This window comes from Vanellus vanellus (genome assembly GCF_965231255.1).
Source record: "Vanellus vanellus genome assembly, chromosome: 1".
Taxonomy (NCBI): Eukaryota; Metazoa; Chordata; class Aves; order Charadriiformes; family Charadriidae; genus Vanellus; species Vanellus vanellus.
The window spans coordinates 48,936,306-48,962,021 of NC_138905.1; the positions used below are offsets into that span (position 1 = coordinate 48,936,306).

Sequence of the window (25,716 nt, forward strand, 5' to 3'; positions counted from 1 at the left end):
CTGTCAAGCACTTCTCATGCACAGTTAAAAAATTGTAGCTGCCCTTACAGCTTCTCAAACAAAGCCGGAGAATACAGCTCAGCCTCAGATATTTTTCTCCTTGACAGACTGTGAATCAGAAAAGATATTTTTGAATTTACTACTAAAAATGAAGATCACTGGGGGGGAGGGTGTCAAACACAAAATATATGCCCTGCCTCAAGACAAAACAACTTGTTAAAGTTTTATTGATTAAACTCCACATGCCAGATGCTCTGCTGATGGTAAATGATGGAGCTCAGTCAAAGTGAGGGAGTTATATTTCTGTCCCAGTTGGACTTCCCTGATGTAAGACTGAAGGATATGTTTGTATCAAATCTGTGCATTTTGTACTGTCTTGCTTTCCTGAAATTAATCTTGACATTTCATAGAATAGAATCATAGAATTGTCTAGGTTGGAAGGGACTTTTAGGATCATCAAGTCCAACCATTAACCTAACACTGCCAAAACCACCACTAAACCATGTCCCTAACCACCATGCCTACGCATCTTTTAAATACCTCCAGGGATGGTGATTCGACCACTTCCTTGGGCAGCCTGTTCCAGTGCTTGATAACACTTTCAGTGAAGAAATTTTTCCTAATATCCATCCAAAATCTCCACTGGCACAACTATTTCCTCTTGTCCTATCCCTTGCTACTTGGGGAAAGAGACTGACCCCCACCTCGCTACAACCTCCTTTCAGGTAGTTATAGAGAGCTTCCTTTTCTCCTTTTCTCTAAACAACCTCATTTCCCTCAGCTACCCCTCATAAGACTTGTCTTCCAGACCCCTCACCAGCTTTGTTGCCTTTCTCTGGACACACTCCAGAATCTCAATGTCTTTCATGCAGTGAGGGGCCCAAAACTGAACACAGTATTTGAGATGCAGCCTCACCAGTGCTACGTACAGGGGGACAATTACTTCCCTCGTCCTGCTGGCCACACTATTCCTGATACAGGCCAGGATGCTGTTGGCCTTCTTGGCTACCTGGGCACACTGCTGGCTCATATTCAGCTGGTTGTCAATCAACACGCCCAGGACCTTTTCTGCCAGTCAGCTTTCCCGCCACTCTTCCCCAAGCCTATAATGTTGCATGAGGTTGTTGTGACCCAACCTCAGGATGCAGCACTTGGCCTTGTTGAACTTCATGCCATTGGCCTCAGCCCATTGATCCAGTCTGTCCAGATCCCCCTGTAGACCCTTCCTACCTTCAAGCAGCTCAACACTCCTGCCCAACTTGGTGTTGTCTGCAAACTTACTGAGGGTGCACTCAGTTCCCTCATCCAGATCACTGATAAACAGAACTGGCCCCAGTACTGAGCCCCGGGGAACACCACCTGTGACCAGCCACCAATTGTCTTTACCTCCATTCATCACCACTGTTCAGGCATGGCCATCCAGCCAGTTATTTACTCAGCAAAGCGTGTGCCAATCCAAGCTATAAGCAGCCAGTTTCTCCAGAAGAATGCTGTGGGAAACAGTGTTAAACAGTGTCTTTCACTGAAGACTAACCACCAAGACTATGATGCAAAACCAACCACTTGATTTTCAACTGCCGAAGTGATCCTGCAAGGACTGAAAGGACTTGTGTCCCTGCTCTGTGCGGGGTGCCTGACTGCTGCAGGTTCCAACAAGGAGCAGAGGACAAGAGGGCTCTGAGCTGCCCGAGCAAAAGTAGGTGGAAAATGACTGTCCATTGAAATTGCCTGAGGCCCAGAATAGCTTTTTTGGTTCCTGTACTCAACTCCTTAAGTATAGTGATAAATCTGGGGGCCACAAAACACCTGCCTGCGTGACTTTACTTGGTTCAGACAAAAGTAACGGTTTTGATGATTATAGAGAACGTCAACTGATGATCTTGGAAAGTAATGTATAGAACTAAAATAACCCTGCATTGCAATTACTATGCCACAAAAAAATTCTCTGATTTAGTGGGGGGTGTGGTTGTAGAAATCTTATCAGCCTCTGGGAAGAGGTGAAGAACAGACTTACGACTTTAAATCCATATAAAAAGAACATTAAGTGCTATATTCCCAGTTGCAACAAAATCTCAAACTGGAGAACGTAAGATTCCTTTTGACATACAGAGGTCTGAATATTTAATACAGCCCTGTTAACATTGCATAACCCAAACATACTTTTAAAATATGCTCATGGTCACATAGATGGGGCGATAAAAAAGGGATGTTGTAAAAGCAATTTGGGTTCCATAAACTACTCTTTCATCACAAGAGCAGAACAGAAATGAGACGACCTATCTTTGCAGTCAGGTGCTTTGAAAAGACGGCTATGGCTTTTGGAAATTCTCTTTATTGTGACTGTTCTGAAAATTTTGAGGAGACAAGCATAGATATCATGATTTTATTTATTTTTTTTTTTTACACAGATCAAAGATAAAGTAAGTCCTTAAAGTAAAAATTACCATTTACCATTGTCAGTGATTTCTCTTTTACTCTGAGGCACATGACGGGAAAACCATACTTTCCTTTCCACTACCATTTCTACCTCCCATCTCTCTCTTTCTCATTTTCCTTTCCTACTCTTTAACGCCTCTGCATCTCCCTTCTTTGCATCCTTGACTTTTCTTTTTCTGCAGGAGCTTCCACTTTCTGTCCATCATCTCTGTAATCTACTCTATCTACCTCATCTGCTAATGAAGCAGTTAATAAAATCCTCATCATTTGGCTTAAGACAACATGCTAACAATTTCCGTTCACACTTCTTACAGCCATAGTGGCAGATTATTTGCAGGATAACAACACTGGATCATTTTTATAACCCCTTCACTCAGGAGAGATAGATCCATTTAAAAATAAATATGAAATGTTGCAGAGAGTGTAAAGTACACATTTTCAGCAAAGATGCAATGTGAAGGCAAAGAGTTTGAAACAGCATGTCTCCAACAGGCAACCTGGTCAGTAAATGCTGACTGTTGTTTGGGCTTCCAACACTCAAAAGGAAAAAAAAATGCTTTAGAGAAGTAGATCATGGAAGAAGAAGTGAATATCTTAGATTTTGTTAACGGATGAAACTAAAATATGTAGGTACATCCCATACATACTGCACAGCTCAGTGAAAATTCTACTTATATGTGAAGTTGATGTTCGTATTTAACAAACATATACAACAGATTCCTAATTCTTATGCAAAATCAGAGTCATAATTACAACAATGAAGCTTTCTGCCGACTTACTGTGCTGAAAAGAACAATGGGGACAGGTTTTATTGACAGGTGCTGCAATTACAGTTTCATAATACAGAACATTTGTTCATCAAGTAATGTGTTTCCCTCCAGACACCTTCATTTAAAAAGAAGCAGGAGTTCAAGTGATTGGTAATGCAGAATGAATACTCTCTAAATACTTTCGTTCTCTATAGGTATGAAATTATGCTTTTTTACAGTTCTCACTAATAAAAAACAATCAAAAAAAAGATTGTGCAATTGTTCTTTGTTTCTTAAAATATTTTACTTAGGACACATTTTTCATATGACAAAATTGTATTATAAAGATTTGAATAAATTTAATCTCACAGAAAATACAAGTAATTTTTGTATGAAGAGACACCTGTCTGATTTGGTCTTAGGTTGATTAATTGTTATTGATGCTTATTAATGTTCATTGGTTTACTGTTATTGAATCTGCTCTTTCTTTCCAATTCTAGCTTCTGGTATGAGTCTAGTATGATCCTAGTGAAAATCTAGATTAACACCTCTGAAAACAAGTTATACCATACATCTGTCCTCAATTTATTACTCAACACAAAGTTGGTTGGGCAAATGACCCACATTTTCAGGCACTGCACAGTGTGCCTCATTTATTCTCCAATAGCTTAAGCTTAGTAGACATCCCTGGTCTATATTCCCAGAAAGTGTTGATGAAGGCATGTTCTCATATTCCTAGAATACAATACAGTCAAGCAAAACAGCCGCAGCCGTGCTCAGGGGTTTTCTACCAGTGATGTAGGGTGTTTACAGTACTTGGAACAAGAAGCCCAGAACCAAATAAATGAAGACGAAGGTTGCACCAAGCTACAGGCAAAAAAGAGTTTGGTAGGGAATTGTGGCACTGTTTTGCAAGGTGTAGGCGAACCGCAGTAGAGGTAGGGAAGAACAGAACAGGAAAAGGAAATAAGAGGGACATGGATTCATGCTGCAAAGAATTTTAGCATGAGCTAGGAAGAGGATGAGAATCTGCCTGGAGTTCATCAAGCAGCGTCCTTCCTGTGGCCACAAACAGTATAACAGATACCATGGAAATAATGAGGAGAAGCTAGGACAAGAGGGCAAACTCAGCATGTGTTAAGTCATCACAGGCAGTGTTATTAGTTAGTGCCTTTGAAGACAAATCCAAGAAGCTTGCCATTGATAATGAAGAAAAGAAGGAACAGCTTGAAGGAAATAAGTAGAAGATACAGGGTCAGAGCAGCAAATTAATAGACAGAAGGGCAAAATTATAGAAATCAAAGCCAGCAAAAGACTTTTCAGTAGGCTGGATTTTTATCCACCAAGAATTTGGAAGAAAAGTGAATTTGTATGGACAGAGAGCTACAAAAATATTTTTCCTGTTATGACAGAAAAAAATCATGGAGCTTTTAAAATTGAACTTTCAAGGCTCTGTGAAGTGGCAAAAGCCCAAATGGACACCTTTGTTATAGACCTGAATCGCTGGGGAGAGATGGTGATGATATATCTTTACAGTGAGGAGAAATGGCCCAGGGAAGACTAACGTTTTGGGGAGATGAAGAGATCGTAATCTGCCTCAGTGGAGGATTCGGGCCACACTGAATCTAAGCTGATGTCTGAGCATTTGTGATGAGACAGGAGGAAGAGCGGCCAATATCCTAAGCTAAATGATGGGACTTTTGTACCACCGCTGAATGGCAAGCTTATTGCACATAGATATGGCACTATACTGTGGACAAAAGGGTTTAAAGAACGTGACAGAATGGCTGAGAATAAACCCTGTAGAAACAACTGTCATACCACTCTCAGCAAGTGTGACAGAGCTTGTGGATAACATCACAATAACTATGGCCAATAACTGTACACATAATTTTTTTTCTTTCTCAGTGTGAAAGGGGATGACATTTATTAAAGACACTGTGTCCTACTGGCACAAACTCTTTGGACCAGCGGAGAAATAAGACTTTTAAAGGCTAATAGGATCAATAAACAACCCAACAACCTATGGGTGTTACGTCTAATTTTGAAGATGTACGTCATCAGAATATCATTCCTTAATTCAATGCACATATTTTATTTCAAAAGCGGAAGTGGTACAAAAGCCCTTATAGTAATTTGCAAGAGTTGAACAGTTTCCTGAACTATGTTTCTAAGCAATATCATGTTGGAGTCCATATTATATGTACTAAGGATATAATCCATATAGCATTAAAAAATTGTACTTTTTAGCAAAGTAACGAGATCAGTCGGTATTCTCTGTGAATTTCTGCCTTCTCATACTCACACTGTTAGCTAATGATATTTTGTTTTAAAAGTACTTTAAACCTTTTTTTCCATTTTGTTCTCAATGTCAAGTTCTCATGGTGTAGCATTTCAAAAGAGAATGACCAACTTGCAATACAGTCAGTTTAATGGAAACCAAGAGTTCTTATACTAAATTTAAGATACTGAACTTATTTCCATGTTATCCTTTCAATTCTCAAGCACCTTTATAGAAATTATTTCTGCATGAAAAATCTGTGCAAACATTAACACAGACAAAACAGGGCCACAGACTTTTCCTGAAACGTTCTCAGATGCACAACTCAAAACAGAAAGAACCCAGGTGTCTGGGCTTTGTATTTTCTGCATCTCTCTGTTATTTCTCCGACCCAAAATATCTTTAAACTTGCTAGTTAACTTCACGCAAATTTTGCATTTGGTAGAAAGGTATGAAAGATATGGGTGTAAGTCAGGAGAAGGACCATACAGCGCCCTCACTGAGGAGTGGCTGGAGGAGTTCATCCTACCCAACTCTGCTCAGGCTTGGCAGCAGCAGAAGCGCAGCACAAGCTGGACAGTTGGCAGAGGTTTTCTTCCAGGACAAGTACACAGAGCACACACCACAACAGTTGCCACACAAAGTCCTTCCTGCCCAGCCAAGAGCCCAAGCAAAAGGTGATATAAATCTAGCAAGACCTCAAAACATTGCTCAGGTAGGGATCATGCCCAGGGGGCATGGGAGAGAACCAGTGACCACACTGCACGTGGAGAACTAAGAGGGGATGCAGCAGAGAGTGAGGGTATGGAAACAGTGCTGCAAGAATTGCAGGTGCTGGACTAGTCTGGAGAATGGTGTAGGAACACGATACGGAAAGTCACAGTCAAATTAAAGACTAACCTAATTTTTATGATATTAGGTTTCTTTCACAATTTATCTCAAAAGCAAAGTGTGACCGCTCAAGCTGCATGGAGATTTTTCTAACCTGCATTTATATACACTTGCAGTTTAATTTGCACTAAAGGGAAAGTTAAAGCATTTGTTCTGAGGATACAAAATTGACAAAAAGTTATTGCTAACCCTGTAACAGACAATTTCACCAGCCCTCACAGGAGTTCTGTTGTTGTTCTGTCATGCTTTCAACAGGTTTAAATCAAAGCTTAATAGTCCTTCAAGAGATGAAATATTATCCTGAATAAACACGACAATACTTCAGAATTCTGCCTAAAGGGACTAATGCACTAAGCATTTGAGTAGGACTATAGAGCACCCCAGAGATTTACACTATGTGCCAAAGTATATAGCAATGCCCAAAGAAAACAAGCTAAGAACCCCGCCCTGGCAGCAAATTGTTTGATAATATTAACACTGGTATTGCAACCATTTTTCCACAATGAAGCCATAATTTTCAGCTGAAGTCAATATGTAGATGAAGGTAGGCTTGTTAAGTGTTCAGTGTACATTATTTCTTAAAAACTTTGGTGTTAGATCCTGCAGTACTGCAAGTTAGCATAATCACTGACTTCAGTGGAGTGGAGTTAAATACCAACTGACTTCACACAAGGAGATGCAGTTTTTCAGGTTAATGCCATGTCCAATTAAGTAACAGTTGAAATGTACTTAAATGAATTCAGTTCTCTTACGAACCCGTGAGTCCTTCAGATTTAAACTTCTAGGCACATCAAGTAGAGAGAGAAACACCCAATGAGTGTAGCCCGCTCACACCTAAAGACTGTAAGAGCTGTTCAATTGTTATTGCCTTGATTGCTAAACAATGTCTAATATCGTACTATTTTTATATATGGCACAAGTTTCCCATATACTTAAGGTAGAGACTTCTGGTTGATTTCAGTTGTGCTTGCTGCCAGTCTACTCCACGCAAATCAGAAACACAAAGACAATAATCTTTCATCTGCATGGGAAACAATCTGATCCCAGACAACGTTTCAGAAAATCAAGACTTTTGACAACTTTTATGGAAGTTTGGAGGAAGAAAAACCCATATGTACATACACCCCAGCCTGATCAAGAAGGTCATCTCTTCAATGAACTCTGAAACTATTCTCCACTCTCTGCAATAAAGGTTTTGGTTTTGATCAAGTGGCAGACGTTGATGGATTTATTTATCTTTTTTTTTATATTCCCCCGGTTTTAATACGGATTTGCTAACTTTGCTTAAAAATGTAAGTGCTACTAGCTGCTGATTATTATTTAACATAAAGAATAATTTAAAATAAAAGCTACTTACCAATTTTGCAATGTCATTCACATCATCTGTCACTGGATTCCCGCAGGAACTCTGGGCTTTGACAAGAGGGTTAAGTAGGAGTAGTTGAAGACAAAAGCAAGTGATAATCCAAGTCTATTTAGTAAAAACAAAACAAAACAAAACAAAACAAAACAAAAAACAAACAAGAAATCCCAAGTAAGCAATCTCCAAACGTGAAATAACAAGAGACTGTAGTGATGTTTTTCATATACAAAGCCTAGATGCAACAATACTCTTCATCTTTCATGAGGCCATAGTCATACCACTATAGTATAATATTCATGGCAGGGATCCACAGAAAGGCACTTAATTGATCTTTTCTGGAAGCAAATACCTTTAGAGTAATAAAAGAAAACCCAGTATTGAGCCATCAGATTACTTGCGCTGGATCCTGCTTAGGTGAGTTTCTGCAGAGTTTACAGATACCAAAAAGGAGAAAGAGACAAACTTTGCAAACTTCTTCATCATCAACATAAAGCTAAGTAAATACCTATCATTCACCCGATAAGCTATTTGATAAACCTGTGCCTTTAATGTGATAATGAATGATTAGGAACAAAATGATACCAGACCACAGCAAGATGAAAGGAGAAAGTTCATAATCGCAGCTATTACATTTGGGTACTTAAACTGAAGCTAAACCACAACTGGACTCTGCCCAAATGCTGAGATGTCAAGACGCAATACAATACTTTTTCTCTAAGTGACATGCCCTGGCCTCTCAGGAGTGGCAGCTTGGCTTTGGCACCACGTTCCCCTCCCAAATGCTATTAGGAACAGCACTGCAATGTACTCACACAGGCTCGTGAGACAGCCAAAAAAGCACCAGATAACTAGCTGCCGTGCACCTGGGTGTCTCCTTGGCTACACTGCCTGAACTTCCTCGCCTTCTGTTGTTCCTTGTGCTTCGCTGGTTTCCCACAGAGCCCTGTGCCAAGTTTAAGCTGCAGATCTTTATTTCCAGAATGTTAAAGCATTTAAGTTATGGATAATCAAAAGTTGCCTCGGGTTGTGAAGCTTCTCATGCCAGCTGACTGAAGCTGTCAGCAGGGGCCGATGATGGTGTACATTTACTGCAAGTGTGGAATTTGCCTGTGCAGGCTCCCTGAGCCTCCGCGAGGGCAGGACTAAGACCAGAATTTGCTTTTGCATGAACCAAAATGCATGTCAGCCTCATCGCTTCCCTGGGACAGGCAGAGAGCTCCCGTCTGCAGCCTTGCCTTCAAACGCTATCCAACCTTTCAATGTAAGACCACAGCAGACCAAACAACATAGACGAAGCTCTCGAGGAAAGCAGAGAGAGAAAATCACAGATTTAAAAGATTAAGTATCGTTATAGTAACCTAGAGGGGCTAAGGAAGCGTGATGATAAAGATCGCTCGGGGAACATGACAGAACAGCCCAGGCACTTTCCCTAGAGCTGTTAAATGACAAGTAAATCTCTCTCTCGTACCTTATATCTCTTAAATCTTACGCGTTTCTTACACCTCAAGTAAAACTGGTCATTTGCTTTCTTAGAATATGATTTCCTGACTCATTTAGGCAAAACCAGTGTGGGCTGCTGCTGGAAAAGACAATCCGGCCTCCTCCCACGATCTCTTGCACTGGCACTGCTGAGATAGCTCAGCCAGCTGTACCAGGCAGGCAACTTCCATTTTTGTTTTCCTGTGCCATTTTTCAGGCAGACCAGCTTTCTCATCCAGGTGACTGAGACAGCAGAAATGGTCCGTTACAGATGGGACAAGCCAGGACTGCCTGCTTCGGTGCAGCCTGCACTCAACTTTCCCTAAACTACCTTCAGACGTCACAGGATCTTGATGACGGGTAGGCTTGCACATAAAGAAATCAAAAATATTCTGAGCAAAGTACACATTCAGTATGCAGCATGTCTTTTGAGAATGTCTCTTGCTTCAACATAACTAGCGTTTAGAAATACTTTTAATTTAATATTTGTACGAATAATTATTGAGAATAATTACCTCTGTGAAAAATTGAGAATAAGTACCTAAGTTCCTAACTTGAAGTTAGGTACTCAGTAGTCTTTCTTACAAAACCTCTGTATCTTATGTTATACAAATCTTTGCAGTTTTACATATACGAACAATTCAAGCTCTGGGGAGATGCAACAAAGATGCTATTAGTCTCTGAAAGGACCTTTGAGAGCTCCTTGCAGTGTACAAGAGCTCAAAGTTGTTTAAGAACTAGCCTGAAGTGGTCAAAGAAACATCTCCCTCTCCTCACATAAGCTCCAAAATCACAGAGGAAACCAAAGGGGACCTCAAGTTGACAGACTACTTCCCCACTAGTGATTTTTGGAACAAATATAAAAGGCAAGAAGCTGATGACAACCAGCTGCAAAACGGACTAACGATACTGCTTTCAAGAACAAAGAAAACGTAGTTCTACCTTCAGAGTTAAACAGTACGCTACCAGTTACACTCGCTGGGGTTCAGGGACATAGTACACTACCAGTTACACTCACTGGGGTTCAGGGACATAGTACACTACCAGTTACACTCACTGGGGTTCAGGGACATTTCCCTGATGTATTCTTTGGAGATGGAATCCATGGCAGAAACTGCCGATTTCTTTATTGGGTTCCTCAATACTGAGTAGTACATAAAGGAAGATGGGATTTGTTCACTGACCTGTGTCACTGTCATAGGATGATATTTAACCTAACAGTCTAATAATCAAAAAACGTAACAACTGGAAATACTTTTTTTTTGCCAGATCAACTGAGTAATATTAATCAAAGCAGTGGCACACTCCAAATAAAACCAGAACTCTGATGCATCTTGTCAATTTTCATACTTCTGGATCTAAAAACAGCCCGTACATCAACCTCAAAATCAGTACACATTTCATAATCATGCAAATCAATAAGAATACACTTTTTTTCTATGTAAATAATGGGATTTAAAAGCATAGCAATTTTTATAACTGCCATTAAAAACAAATGCTTTGTAAATTTCAAGATGATTTGAGGTTTTTTCTTGCTTATTTGTTCCCTGTGTCATCCAACAGGAACTGAAAATCTGCAAAATACTGCTAGTTTCAACATACCTATTATCCAAAATCCTTTAATTATTTGCACTTGCAAAATATTTATATTACCCATGCCTACAGGCACGTTGTAAGGACTGTATAGATCAAAGAGCTAAGCTATTTTTGTGTTACTTACTAATGACCAAACCTGCTGTTTGAGCAAAACTTGAATAGGCTGAATTAAATCAAGGACAGAACAAAAGGGAAGCTTAAACAACAGCTTTACAAATAAAGATTCCAGTTTTACACTTTACTCACCATAAATGAAAGTTACCTACACAGTGCTCATAACAGATTTCCATATATAATTACTTCTAAGCTAAAACAAGATTTCAAAGCTGGCCACAGGATTTAATCACACATCATCTACCAGCATTAAATTGAAGATATATGGCAGACAGGAGGCAGACATGTATATCAAAGGGCCTCTTCCTATTTTTGGCTCAAAAATTATTCAATTGTTTTTATATTCTGAAATCTCTTAAATACTGAATATTTAAGTTGCTTTTGTGAAAGGAAAAAAAAATTATTAGACTGAAAAGGATAATTCAAATTAAAGATTTCAAGTACACACTTTCGATCATTCTGCAAATTATTTTTACTATTGCTTATAAACCACAATCTATAATTTCAGTTAACAGCATTTTAGAGACCTAGCTAGTGGTCCAATGTGTTGCAGGCTATACTTTTAGTTGTAGATCAACAACATTTTCATTTATGATGTTCTTCATTTATGATCTGGAGTCTTGACAAAGGCTGCTGAACGAGTGCTTTAGCATCTTTTTCACAGTACGCTATCAAAGATACTCAATCATGCTGTTTAATGTTCAGCTAATTCCTTAAATGGAAAGCAGCGAGGGGAATACCATATTGCTAAATAAGCCAAACATTGGAAAGTCTGGACATTTCCAAATATCTAGTTTGCACTGATAACAATCCTAATCATAAGTAGGGAGAAATAAAAAAAAAAAAAAAAAGGCAAATAATAAAATGCAAAAAACCATTAAGCACAGGGAGAGGTAGTAACTACACAGATGAATGTGTTCTTCATTATGAAATTTCTTGCATTCAAATCATGTTAGCCACGGAATTTTTCAGCCCAGTTTCTTAAGCAAATCATCCAATGAACCAAAACCAAGCCATGGCTGCAGTAGGGCTAGCTGACAATGTGGAACAATATTCACCCTGGGTTAGGCTTCCCAAATTTATTTTTCACTTCTGCTAATGCTGGGGTAGGAATGTCTCTCAGGGGTGGCTCCTCAGGCAGTGCTTGCGTGCTGCTTTGCTGAGGCACAGCTTGTGAACTTCTGCCATAGACAACATTGGTTGGTCAGTCACGGATAGCTACCTTAATGTTCATATTTATGCCTTAAAAAGCCTTTTTTAAGAAGATTCAGAGAAAAAGAAAATAGCAAGAAAAGATATTTCTTGCCTTTTTTTTTTTAACCACAAAGCATCCAGAAGCATAAGAGCACAATAATTCTTTCATATTTCTACTAATCTATTTAGTAATTTAGCTGTGAGAGATAATTAAAGTCATGGAAGAAGTGTCTTTAACCAATTAAGAAATTTACTGTCAGCGTGGAAAAATCTTAAAGTGAAAGAAGAGCATTTATACAGAATGTAATCCAGTTCCCATTTTCACGGTATTCAGCGATACCTTCACCCTTCACATGCAAATGACAGTGCTAACTTTAGCACTCTCAATGGTTGTGCCTAAATACTGCTTAAATGACAAATATTGCTCAAGACCCAGAAAAGTGAGTTAAGTGTGGGAAAAAAAGTCACCCACCCATGACCACCTAGTTCTGGAAGCAGTGAAATATTTTGGCAAGCACATTTGGAACTGGAAAGGTCCCTACATGCTCTCAGGTACCCTGGAGATGACTTCAGTGTAGTTGGAGGAAAACACTGCATGATCCCTGAATAACACACAGCTGAAGCATTAAGTCCAGCGTACACCCATCATGGTCCTTCAAAGGACTGGCACTAGTCTAACCAAATATAACAGCCTATCATCTAGGGCGCTCGCTAACGAGTGACAGATCTGGGCTAAATTTCCTCTAACCAAGGTAATTCCAACTCACAGATATCTATAGTCCTCTGACATCTACCTCATAATTACCACTGGAGACACTTTCCCACCTACGATGGATTCCTAGCCAGAAGGGCCAAAATGAGGGTAGACTGGTATCCCTGACCCTTATTTTTCAGAACACTTATGCATTTTACACTGGCAAGCCATTACGTAGGAAAAAAAAACAAAAAAAAAAGACGTTCACTGCACAGGCATCAGAGCGCTTATGTGTATCCTCGACTCGCACATGCTCCTCCATCTGGGCACCCTAACTTTTGGGAAGCTCCCCAGTCGACATGTGAGTTTTCTTGAACAACCTTTTGGCAGTCCATTGAACAAAACGGAGGCTAACTCCAGCTCAGTGAGTCACCCTGCCGGGGCGAGACACCTAAAAATCTCTGGATCACACCCTACATGCTTTGTTATGATTACAAAAAGCAGATGCATACTTTTCTAGTGACTTGATACTATTCTTTTTTTTTTTTTTTTTTTTTTTTTAACAATGATGTGTAGTAGGGAGAATGATGATAAAAGTAAACAAAATTCATCAGGGTATCAGAGTGATTTATTTGCATTCTGATTTAAACATAGACTACAGAAATGCTGCTCGCTCTTTTTCAGAGTAAGTTTTGGAGTGTTTTAAGACATGAAATATTTGAACACATGTCCAGTTATTTAAAAAATGCAGGATACTCTTCTACCCAGTTCTGCATATAATATCTAAAATACATAATACGAGGGTACTTCATGGGGTAAAGGGGAAGGAAATTAATGAGTTATTGTTACAAGCATAAGCAGAGAAAGGTGCCATTGCTCCCTACATTCAAATGAGTTCAGCAGGCAACCTGCTTTCACAGCTGTTTAATCTTTTTGTGACATTCTGTATTTGCCCTTCCATGATGTTCCCAACCATAAAACTTCTTCCCCCTAACCTTTACACCCTCACTTGCTTTCCCGTGAGAGACTTCTGGAATGCCTAATGACGACTGACAAAAGCAGGATTTTTCAGCTAAATGCCCATTTGGTGGTAGAACGCTGAAGTGGCACTTGCTGGATTCCACCAGCCACATGTGCAAAGAAAAAGCCAACTGCTGTACCCACATGCTTACAGACCTTGTTCCCTTGTAAGGTACACTGTTAACGAATCAAAAATAGCTCTATTCAGGTCAATGGATAAAAATAGTTCCAAACCTGTTACATGCTAACACAGAACCACTTTTTCTTCACTACTTTTTCTTCAGCTGGAAGGAGAAACCATTCTCTAGTTCTGCCATCTAGTACGCACATCTTTTTCCTGAGACAAATTAAAGGTACGTGGTCTTACCATGCTGAGAAAGTGCTAAAACACACTATTCCTTCCCACCATCCAGATCTTGGGAAAACTAGGAAGCAGCTCAGACTATATGCCAACCTAATTTCATGCAACCTCAGGCTAATTGCTATCATCCTCTACCCCTCCCAGCTCTCCTTGACAGATGCAGAAGCAGCAGGCTGCTCCAGCCAACGTGCTACTGTTGCCCTTAGTAAGGTGCAACCAAACTCCTGCTGTGTTCGGTTTGTGCATTTCAGCTAGAACCAACGCCAACATGATAAGCAAGAGGAAGTGTAAATTGATATAGAGTTTGCCTTGCAAATCAATGTAATCCAGGTATTTTGTAATTACAACTACAAAACAGTGTTTCTGATGTGTAAATTAATGCGTTTATTTTCCACCCCTGTAAGGATACCAATGTGAAATATTTGGCTGTCCTAAAAATGTTGGCGTTTTAAAAATGTTATCTATTCCATAATAAATTTGGTCCTCTCTTTAATCTCACTTGACAACCAGGGATTCAGGCAGTTTCCATGCATCCTAAATCTGTCCTGGATGACAGCCAGTTTGTTTAGTTCCCAAACACTGGGAAGTGAAGTTACCAAGAGACAGGTAATTATATATGGATGTTGCTTCTGGAGCTTGTGTTAAGGGCATTCAAATAAATATTTACTGATAATCATCCATCAGGTGGCATGCTAGTTCTGCAAAGAACCAGGAGCTTTATGGATAAAAACGTTTCAATTGGAAGAAAGGCTAAAAATTAAAAAAAACCCAAAACATATATTTTGAAATAACGTGAAGTCATAATCAGAGATTCTGAGGACCTTCAGAGGTCCTGCACTTAGTACAGTCTTTTTAAGACATATGCACTGGCAAGAGATTTCTTTTTTCCCCTCCTTGTAAAGTTCCACTACAATCATCCAGGATCGGTACGGAAAGTTTACATTTTTCTATTCCACTTTAGAGTGATAAAGACCAATATTTACTTGTTCTGTTAACAGAGGCACTGAGATCCAAAATACCTACACAATCAAAATAGAAACAAGCAGAAGACCAGACTTCAGTTGACTCAACAAAACCTCCCACAAACTCCAAAGAGGAAGTTGTATAATCCCTTCTTGGGAACTTACAAAAGAGTTTTCTAGCATAAATCCAAAGGCATTTATAAGTAATTGAAAGGGGAAGGCAGAGTAAGATACAAGATTATCTTGGCAGAGGTGACAAGTTTCTCACACTGGTATGGAGGTGGGTGATCTGACTTCCTCAGGGAACGAAAAGACATTCTCTTACGTAAAATATTTAATGATTGTTTTTAGAGATTCATTTCAGACATCTCGCTTGTTTGCCAAGTTTGCACAAAAAAAAAAAATCCACTATCTTGAATATTCCTTTGAATTCTAATGAAAAGGTATACAGAGCCACCCTTTTTAATCTTAGACCTTCAAGCGCCAGTAAAGGAAATGGAATAAGAACTGTTACAGAAATTCTGTCCTGGATCTTTAATTCTTACCATCTGCTACAAAGTACATGGAATTTGGGTTGGGAGAACTATTACACTGACAAAATTAATAAAAAAAAATAATTCAAGAACAGTGAAAACATCAGCTATTTCAATACTTGGCATACGATGAAACCCATGTACATGATGAAAATGTCTCTGTCCTCCCTAGTATTTCATTCCTAGTATGAAGTAAAACAGGTTAAGTGTATCCTTACTTTTTCATGAACATAAACTTTGCAAGAAAGTAAACTGTATTATAAATCTGATGAGTTTTCAGTTCATGCTTGAGCCTGTGGAAAGAGAAAATCAGGAAAAAAATTTTTTTTTTTCTTTTTCTCTTTTCAATCCATATCTCAAACCAGGAAAATACTTTCTTGTATAAGCAGAGGATGATTTTTAAAACATAAATCACAGACTGGTCAACTTGGTCTTAAACTAAAGACGTCCTCAGAAAGACACTGTTCTGTATCTGAAATCTGAATTTCTTTGATAACATCCCTGATAGGCCCTGTATCTTTATAGGGATTTAAATTCAAAACTAATTTCTCTGACCTGCTCAATATGAGAGACCTCATTACAAAAGGATAATTGTTGAACACAGACTAAAACTAGATGCCAGTACAGTCGAGATTAAGTGTGCTTCATCCACCTACTTTAATTGTATTGCATCCTTACAATTACAAGTTTAGATGTGATTAAAAATGCTGTTTGGATCTCTTGGATATGCCAACACCAGTATAAGCTTTGACAGTACTAAAGGATGATATTTTTTCACATCAGTATTGTACCACGTATTGTGAGACTATTCATTTCCTGACTTTTTACAGCTGCTGTCTACCTTGATGGTCTACAAGACCACTCAAGATATGGTGAAAAATAGAGGTTGCATAAATGATACGGTTTGCATCATGATAAAGATCGTGGGATTGAGCTCCAGAAGCTTTCCTCAGTCCCTCTGCCATTGTGAAGATCTCATGACCAACATCAGGCAAATGGGGTGCTCTGCAGTCTATCCAGAAAAGCTATGGCATCATCTGCTGCTGGGGCAAATGATACCAGTAATGTGAATTGCAACATACAGGGATAGGTCCAGGCAATCCTCCTCAACGGGCAATCAAAAAACTGGTAGTCCTGGAGCATAAATCTCTTGACTGACTTTATTTGCCCCATTCAACAGCAGGTATCAGCTTTCAAAGTCACTGTGGGCTTCAGCTAACTCCTGAGTCATGTAGGCTCCAGATAACAGTTCTGTTATATCCCACTCCTTTGATGCCACAGACACCTTACATTTGTAATAGAACTAGATAAAACCAAATAGCCAGGGTGGAAAACTAAAGTGGGAGTGGAGGGAATAATCACAGAATCATTTAGGTTGGAAAAGACCCTTAAGATCACAGAGTCTAACCATTAACCTAACACTGACAAGTCCGACCATGTCCCTAAGCACCATGTCTACACATCTTTTAAATACCTCCAGGGATGGTGATTCAACCACTTCCTTGGGCAGCCTGTTCCAGTGCTTGATAACACTTTCAGTGAAGAAACTTTTCCTAATATCCATCCTAAATCTCCCCTTGTGCAACTTGAGGCCATTTCCTCTTGTCCTATCCCTTGTTACTTGGGGAAAGAGACCGACCTCCCACTCCTTTCAGGTAGTTGTAGAGAGTGATAAGGTGTCCCCTTAGCCTCCTTTTCTCCAGGCTATACAACCCCAGTTCCCTCAGCCATTCCTCAAAGGACTTGTTCTCTAGACCCTTCACCAGCTTTGTCTTATTTGGATGTGCTCCAGCACCTCAATGTCTTTCTTGTAGTGAGGGTCCTAAAACCCAACACAATATTCAAGGTGAAACTTGGGAAATTGTTCCACGTCTTCACTGTTCCAATGGTTAAAAGCCTTCTTGTACTGTCCAGTTTAAGTGTACTGGTAGCAGTTTATATCAGTGTGTTCTCATAGAAACACTGCTCATTTGCTTATGTAGTTATACACTCATCTTTCCAGTTTGTTCTCTTGACGTATTTATGGAGATCAACCCTAGTATCCAAGTCTTCGTTACGCTTAATTAAAAAGCCTACCTAACTTCCAGTGCTCCATGACACAGAAGCAACACAAACCCCCCAAAACTCATGGAAAATAACCAAAGCATTGCCTTTGTCTTACCTCCTCTCAGATTACAGATTGTATTTATTTACTTTCTATCGTACCTTAGTTTCACAGGCTCTCCTCTCCAGCAAATGTAAATAGAGGATTACCCTACCTCTTACTGAGCATTGTTGCGGCCATTACAATGGATGCGGTATCCCGCCAGGTGGTTGCTTCTGAAGTGAAGAGGAGCAAACAATTTAAAATCAACACTTTAAGACATGCAACCTTTAAAAGGGATAGCTCCTCATTAGTCAGAGCAGTTTCTCCCATTGCTAAAGAACAGCCGACATAAGAGGTATTCCAAATTTACGCACACAAAAGCTGGCTTCTCTGGATATATTCCAGACAGTAGCACCTGCATCAGCTTAAAAAGGCTTGCAACAGGAAAACTCAATGCAGCAGAGTTCAGAAGTTTTCACTTTGATCCCCCAAAACTTCAGTTGATAACTTTTCTAATTGTGATGCAATGTGTATTTTTCTCTTGTAAAACATTGGTGGGGAAAGTGATTTTGTATTTTGAAGGGACTAAAAAAAACAGCAAAACAACCAGAAGTTTTCAACACCAACTACATGGATGAAAGAAGGTCATTCTACTTTTCAGCTGTTTTAAATCTTGGATCTCTTGGGAAATACTTAAGGGATATTTTAGTTTTCCTTTCATCATCAGTAGTGACACCTAAAACTCTGAACATCAGCAATAAAAGTTGTTATTCTTTCGGAATTCAAAAGATGATACTTTTATAAGCTGTTCTAAACCTACATGATTACTTGAGCATGTAATAGTATTCTTGACACACGGCTCTAATGTAGGATGAAACAGTGCCATTACACAACTCAATTGTAGAAAGGGGGCCAAGACATGGTCTTCTATAGTAAAGCTTGAGTTTCTGCTCCTTCTCACTATTTTTCATTTCATCAAGAAATTTATTGTATTGGACATAATGTCTATTAATGATTTACCTGTATACCATTCATGATTTAGAAATGTGGCTTTACAGACTTCATGCAGAGTTTTACAAGCATCTTGTGGATAAAACCCTATGCTAAGTCAAAAGAAGACCTCGTATATGCCATAAGTGAATATTCAGAGGAAAATTTAACATAACAGTGCCTAGTTTGTTACAAACAGTTTGAGTTTTAAAACAAATACATAACCCTTTCCACATCATATTCTGTTTCCAACAGAACACGTGTTGTTGGCAATGAGGTCAGCTTCTGGCCCCGTAAACGGCCACAGCAGACATTTTAACAATAATCTATAGTCAATTTTTACAAGAACTGCAGGAGGTTTCTGGAAGAGAATTTTTCAGGGGAAAAGATTAAAAGCACCTACAGGCAAGCCGTTTAAAAGCCAGCATGCTAAGAAAATAAACCAACAAAAGTGAAAAATGAAACTTGTATCTCCTGGCTTTGGTGCTAAGTTTTCATCTTCCTTTATCAGGAGATGCAGGATAAACCCTGAGGACTTTCAGCTTGTTGAATTTATTTGTTACAATAAAAATCCTATTGTTCTTGTTCATTTACGTAGCATTTCTTGGTAGAATAGTGTCGCGATATTACCCTGGGAAATGTGTAAATTAAACCTTACCATTCAAAACTTTGGAGCATATGACTGTGCATTTGTCAATATTCAAAGTTTCAATGAGCCCCTCAAAAGCAACATTGCTCTTCCTAGACCTATTTAAAACTATTCATTTTCGAGATTTCAGTAGATCTTGATTTCGTACTTCTTATCACTGCGCCTGACAAGCTGAGCTGTACGTATTAGTAGTGCACCAAGAAAAGTTTGTGAGAATCATGCAAGTTTATCTCAGTTGCACAACACAGAGTAAACAACACAGAGTAAAAAACCACCAGATTTGAATTGTTTTCTTACTGGGAAAAAAACCCAAGGGCATTAAGAACGAATCTATATTTTTTTGTGAAAAGAATATTTATCCAAAGTGATAGACTGATGGATGAGATTAATCTCAAATGCCTCGAAGTTACAGCTCGTGAGACTGCAGACAAATCAGGTAACTGACACATCAAATTAGAAACTAATCTTGAAAACATTTAAGTATACTTGCAAGACAATGTAAGCACTGGACAGGCAATAAGCCATTTACCTCAGCAAGCTGGAATTAGAAATACATTATGCCTTGTCTTAAAGCAATTAAGTCGGTATCTTAGTAAGATCAAATCAACTATTTTTTAAGTTCTTGATCTAAATTGAAAATATTTCCATATGTTAAAAATGCCTAAGTGATTATTATTCCAACTGCACATCAACTGAACATCAGTTCCTTTTTCACAATTTACTACGATGCATCCTGCCATTGTTAATTTTAAAAGTTCTTTCTGAAATTGTTTTCATGAGATGTATGCATTTATTTTTTTTTTAAAGAAAACAAATTGCCAGGAAGGCCATTTTAATGAATTTGAAGCAATTTGAAGCAGAATGTATAAGGTTGTTCCAGGACAATGTAAGTTGCAGATGGCAAAAATGCGATGGGACTGATTGAAATGCTTCCTATAACATAAAAAGCCAGTGACTGCATTACTGCATCACAAACTCAAGTACCTTTTGAATTCTCATACACCCCTAAAAGGGGAGGACATACTTTTAAGTGCCTTTTCCCTTTGATACTGAAGTACTGGACAAGACTATCTTTCAGGGAATGTCCATGGAAACTACACTGTCTTTCAATGGCTGCAGCCACTCAACATGTCAGCATTGCAAAAAAATTTATGAGTTCTAGCCATTCATACTCACATGCTAAATGAAGGATATTTCAGTATAAATGTCTCAGCTGTCATTACTTTCACATGTAATTGGAGTTCAGCTACAATATATTTCAAAGGGTTTTCCCTTTCTCAAAACTAAAGGCTGAATTGTTACAGATGGTAATTTTGGCAGATGGTTGTATATGAAATTGAGTTTATAATTAGGCCAAATCTGACTTGTGCAATTAAGGCAATGAAGATTTGGAAAATAAGAAGTGTCAGATCGGTACATGATCAGTCTGGTAGCCACAGAAAACTGAAGAAACCTGATCATTCAAACCTACAGAATATATTGCCTATTTGAAAATTTCTCCTTAACTGCATGAATTACAAGATAAGCAGCGTTTCATGCTCAGAGTGTAAACTACAGTAACCATTGCCTTTTACCTACTTAAGTGTATAATCCTTTTTTCTTCGTTCGAGGTTAATGAGATGGTCTGAAGCAATCTAACAGCTCCCTGCTGCTGAGAGAGGGCTCTCAGTGTCTCTTGCTCTGCGGTTTCCCTCCCTCTGACATTCACCCGACCCCTCTGCAAGTCAGTAAATTCACAGTGACTAGACAATTCAGCTCAGAGACAGAAAACTAATCCCTGAGGAATGAGCGGAGGAGGAGAAGAGATGTGCAAGGATGAGAAGACTAGGGCTACCCCTTTCGGTGGAAGTGACCTCTTGGGCTCACTGACATTTATCAGGCTGCATTTCAAGCCACATTATACCTAGTGTCAAAAAGCTTTCCAGACTGGTAATTGTGTGTGAAGGTACCATTGCCTGTTTTAGCATCTTCTGACTTTCACTTGTGTTAAATAATTCTTTGCTCTTGCACCAAGAAAAGATCAGTAATGTCCAGTAATCATTTTCTCTACTACTTCTTGCATATCACTCAGTAGTTTCTTGCCCTCAGCTTCCAGTCCCCCCTTCATATGCGCATAGTTTCCATGCAATGCTTTTGCCTATTTTAGGACCACTATTTCTTTTATATTCTTCATTCTGATGGAGCAATCAGGGCTTTTTTCAAGATGGCTGACTACCTCCATCATAAAAGCATTACGGTTTTTATGTTTCTTTTTCTGCTCCTACTGCACGCCAGTATGTCGGTTGATTTGTTCTACCACAGGTACAACACAGGGATTTTTCACCCATTTTTCCTGACCAAGTATTGCTACAAGAACATTAAAAAAAAGCGTTTGTAAATATTTTTTATAACTACCGAAAACTGCGGTTGTTAATGTAGTTACAATTAGTTCAAAACATTCCTTCCAAAATGCATCCCCCTTGCTCTCCAACACCATGAACTCCACTTGCCATCATGCCATCTGTTCTCCTATCTCCTCTAAACCTTTACAAAGTTCCTCAGAATCTCTTTTAATTTCAATTAACCTGAGTAATTTATGTAGCTTGCACATGTTGTCATCAGTCTGTGAACCCTCTTACCAGATTGAACTATACGAGGTTGCTGGCAATTAGAGAACATTACCTCTTAGGTTTTTGCCATGTTACAAATTAATGACTTATTCCTACACTTTGCTTTCTGTCCCTAAATCATTTTTTCCTCAAACTGTTTTGATACGGGAGATACAATATGGGGCTACTTAGTTTTCTTCTTAGACTTTTTATTTTTTAATCTAAACAAGTCATTTCAATGCTTTTTCCTTATTCACCAATTTTGAAAAACAAAGAATTTTAGTATATTGAAAGCATTTCTTTTACTGGGCTTTTCTATTTCTTTCATTGACCTCTATTAATACAGAATTCCCACCTTCCTTTTACTGACTGATTTAAGTACAGCAAGATCTGCTGACAACACAACAACTGAGGTAAGCTGGGTAAGAAAAATTCTTTTTTAAACTCTGGACATATTCATTAACTCTAACAGCAAGAATTAAGAGTTAATGTGTTAAGAGTTACTATATATTTAAGAAAATGAAGGGAAGTCCATAAGCACCTGTTTTCACCAAGTTATGAACACCTTGACTCTACTGTAAAATCAACCAGAGTTATAATTTATATTCTGCCCCAAACTTTAGAACTGTCCACACAAACTGTTACTCTAATATCCTGATGGTTTGTGGGTGGGTTTAGGGGTTTTCTTTTGATTTTTTGTTCGGTTTTGGTTTTGATTGGGTTTTGTATAGGCTACAAACTCCGTCAAAGTGTTCCTAGTACTTCAGTGTTTGCCCACCATTGCCCTACATTTCCAGGAAGAAGAGGCATATTCCCATGATATGTATCAACGGGCAAATGCTCTCGCTTTGGAGCTAAAAGAGACACAGGCTATACCCCAGCTAACTTCATTGTCACAAAATTGTGACCGCAGAATTAATATGGATATCATTCAAATGCTGCCACAACGCTTTTTGCGTGAGTTAACTAGAGAGAATTGCAAATATCTAAACTTAAATCTGAAGCTCCACTTGCGGCTTTCCTTCAAAATTGCAGAAATTGTGGGGTAAACATACTGAAAGAAGAAGTTGGGTCAGTCAGTTTGCAGCTTGGTATGACTATGGAGATGCAGACACAACTGGAAGAAACATAATCTGTGAAAAAAGCTCCCTAAGTCTGTACAATTTGGGGAAATATAAATGCCTATTAAATACAGATGCTTATAAAAAATAATTCTAAGGACCTCAGTAATACAGTACTTTGAATTTAGTAAATAGCTGACAAGAAACGTTAGGTATCCTCGCAACATTTGCAACGACGTGACAGAATGCAACCCTTTGGTAAAACAGCTATTTCACCTTAATTTTACTGATGATTTTCACAGGGGTTACTTATAAAAAATGCAGTTGTAAATTGTGTGCATTGTGTCTATTTCCTACAGAGCTTTACGGTTGGTCAAAAGTATTCATGTGAATTAGAAAGAACCACAGTTGTCGGTTGTGAAACTATTCTTCTATGTTCGACAGCATCCTTGTTATAGATGTGCTGATAGAGAAACTCATGCAAATATTGACACAATATAACATGATTTCTTAGATTATTTATACACCTAATTCTCACAAGTTTCCTAGGATTGCTCTTCTTAAAGAGGACACATTAAGTTGCCTCGATTATCATGAAGAGTAGTGCAAATCTCCTCAGATATACACTTTTCAATGTACACTCCAAAATTCCAGGAAGACATTAGGTATTTTCATAAGTGATGCAGTTTCTTAGCAAGTTTACTTAAGTGACACTTGTCAACTTGTAAAGGAAAAAAATTCTTCCCAGTTTCTTAGGAATTGTGCCATTTGCTCTGAAATAAGTAATGGAGTGTGTATGTTAAGAAGAATCTATCATAGTGAATAAAGCCAAAAAGCACATCATAGTTTGACAATTAGCACTTTAAACAGGTACAAATTCAACAGTAACTGAAATAATGTTCTTGGGCGCAGTGCAAGAGGGACTTGTTTCAATAGAAATAAACCAGCAGCCTAAAATCAGATTAACTTCACATATGTCTCAGACCATTTGTAAATGTCAACAACATTCTGTTACAGTGGGAAATGACCAAAAGTACTGTAGACAATCTGACTGTTACTGGCAAATGTCTAGTTGATCCCTAAAACCTGTGCATGGAAGAGAAGAAAGACGGGAAATTCACTCCAGTTGATTTAAACAACGTTTTAGGCCAGAACTTTTTAAAGGCCAAATGAAAACACTGAGATCTTTCTAACACGGTTAGGCAACAAAGCTGTGAGATACAGCAGAAAGCAATAACAATTACTTCTAAAGGGATTCCCCTGGATCTCAATAAACATCTGACTCCAAAAAGAAAGCAAGGATTTTCCTAATATGTTAAGAAAATTACTGAAGTTACAGACAATAAGGTATTGTCACTTCTAGAAATGGCAGAACGATATTTCAGAGGGCTCTTCATAACTGTACTAATAGCTTACGAGTGTCATCGTATAAATAAACAACATATTCCACAGAACAGTAGATCCATTCTAATCCTGAGATGCTTACTTCTTACAGACAAGATGAAATACAGTAAGAACAGACTATTCAGAGGATTAATATTTGAAGTGGGCCTTGAAAAGATTGTGGGAAGTGAAAATGGCCGCTGGACAGACTACTACAGAAATTGTAGAAAACATTCAACAGAGATGAAGCTTAGGTTGTGTGGAAGGAAACAGCATGGTGACAGAGACACCTTCAGTATTTTGGATGCCAGAAATACTGAAGTTTTGTTGTCAGAGGTGAGGACGCTGACTCAAACACAGCAGAGGCCAGGAAAGGTGCACAAAAAAATGAAGGTTACACTGTTAGTTTTCTATCTAAATAGGGAGAGGAGAAAGAAACTTGTAGGATGAACAATTGCTTTTAGATGTGGGCTTGAGACGTGATGATAGAAAAAAAGAAAGATCCAGAAATTTTGGTCACAGACATGGAGGGGAACAAAATCTTCCTGCATCCATAGCAGAAGAAAATTGATGGGGGATTACGAACACCACCCTACTTGGGACTGGAGTCTAATTTTAAAAAATAGTAAGATTTTCATTTGATTTAATAGCCTGAAAAGAGGGATTTCACTGCCCAGCTTTACACTATTAAGGGAACAAATACTGAAGAAATTTATCAAACCAGTTTGGAACAGACTATGATTATGGCCAGAATTTTTAAAGGACACGGATTTAGAGAATGCATGGCAAATCTAGGGCACATTCTTTGCCAGGGATTATAATACAGAAGATCAAAGCAGCTTCAGTGACAGTATTTAAACTTACGGTTTATAAATAAGGTTCGTATTTCCTTGAAAATAAAGAACGCAATACCCATCAGAACCATTTAAACTGGTGCCAAATTCTGCGCTGATAGTTTCTGCTATTAGAATAGATATGCAATCCTTGCGTTGCAGAACCACAGTAATTTGAAAAAGACAGTAATTACAAATTTTGGAGATAGATTTTTTTCCCTCTTTTATATTTTAAAATAACCACCAAAAAGCTCTGTTTATTGAGGAACATATTTTTTAATCCAAACGAAAGGGAGTGCCAAGCAGTGTTATACAAGCTTCCTAAATGTATTTGGCTGACTAATGTTCCTATTCCTGCATGCTTCAAAGTAGTAAAAGAAAACTGAATCTCGAGAAGAACTGACATTCGGATCTATATCAGCGTAAAGACATACTGCATGATATTGTCTGCTT

The 25,716-nt window shown here is 38.5% G+C and overlaps 1 protein-coding gene across 1 annotated transcript in view; it reads right to left on the reverse strand.

Moving 5' to 3' along the window:
• Nucleotides 1–25,716, reverse strand: part of KITLG (KIT ligand) — a 53,447-nt gene that overhangs the window by 19,447 nt on the left and 8,284 nt on the right. The window contains exon 2 of the mRNA XM_082498767.1: nt 7,715–7,828. Coding sequence (XP_082354893.1) covers nt 7,715–7,828 — 114 coding nt within the window. The remainder of the gene's footprint in view (nt 1–7,714; nt 7,829–25,716) is intronic.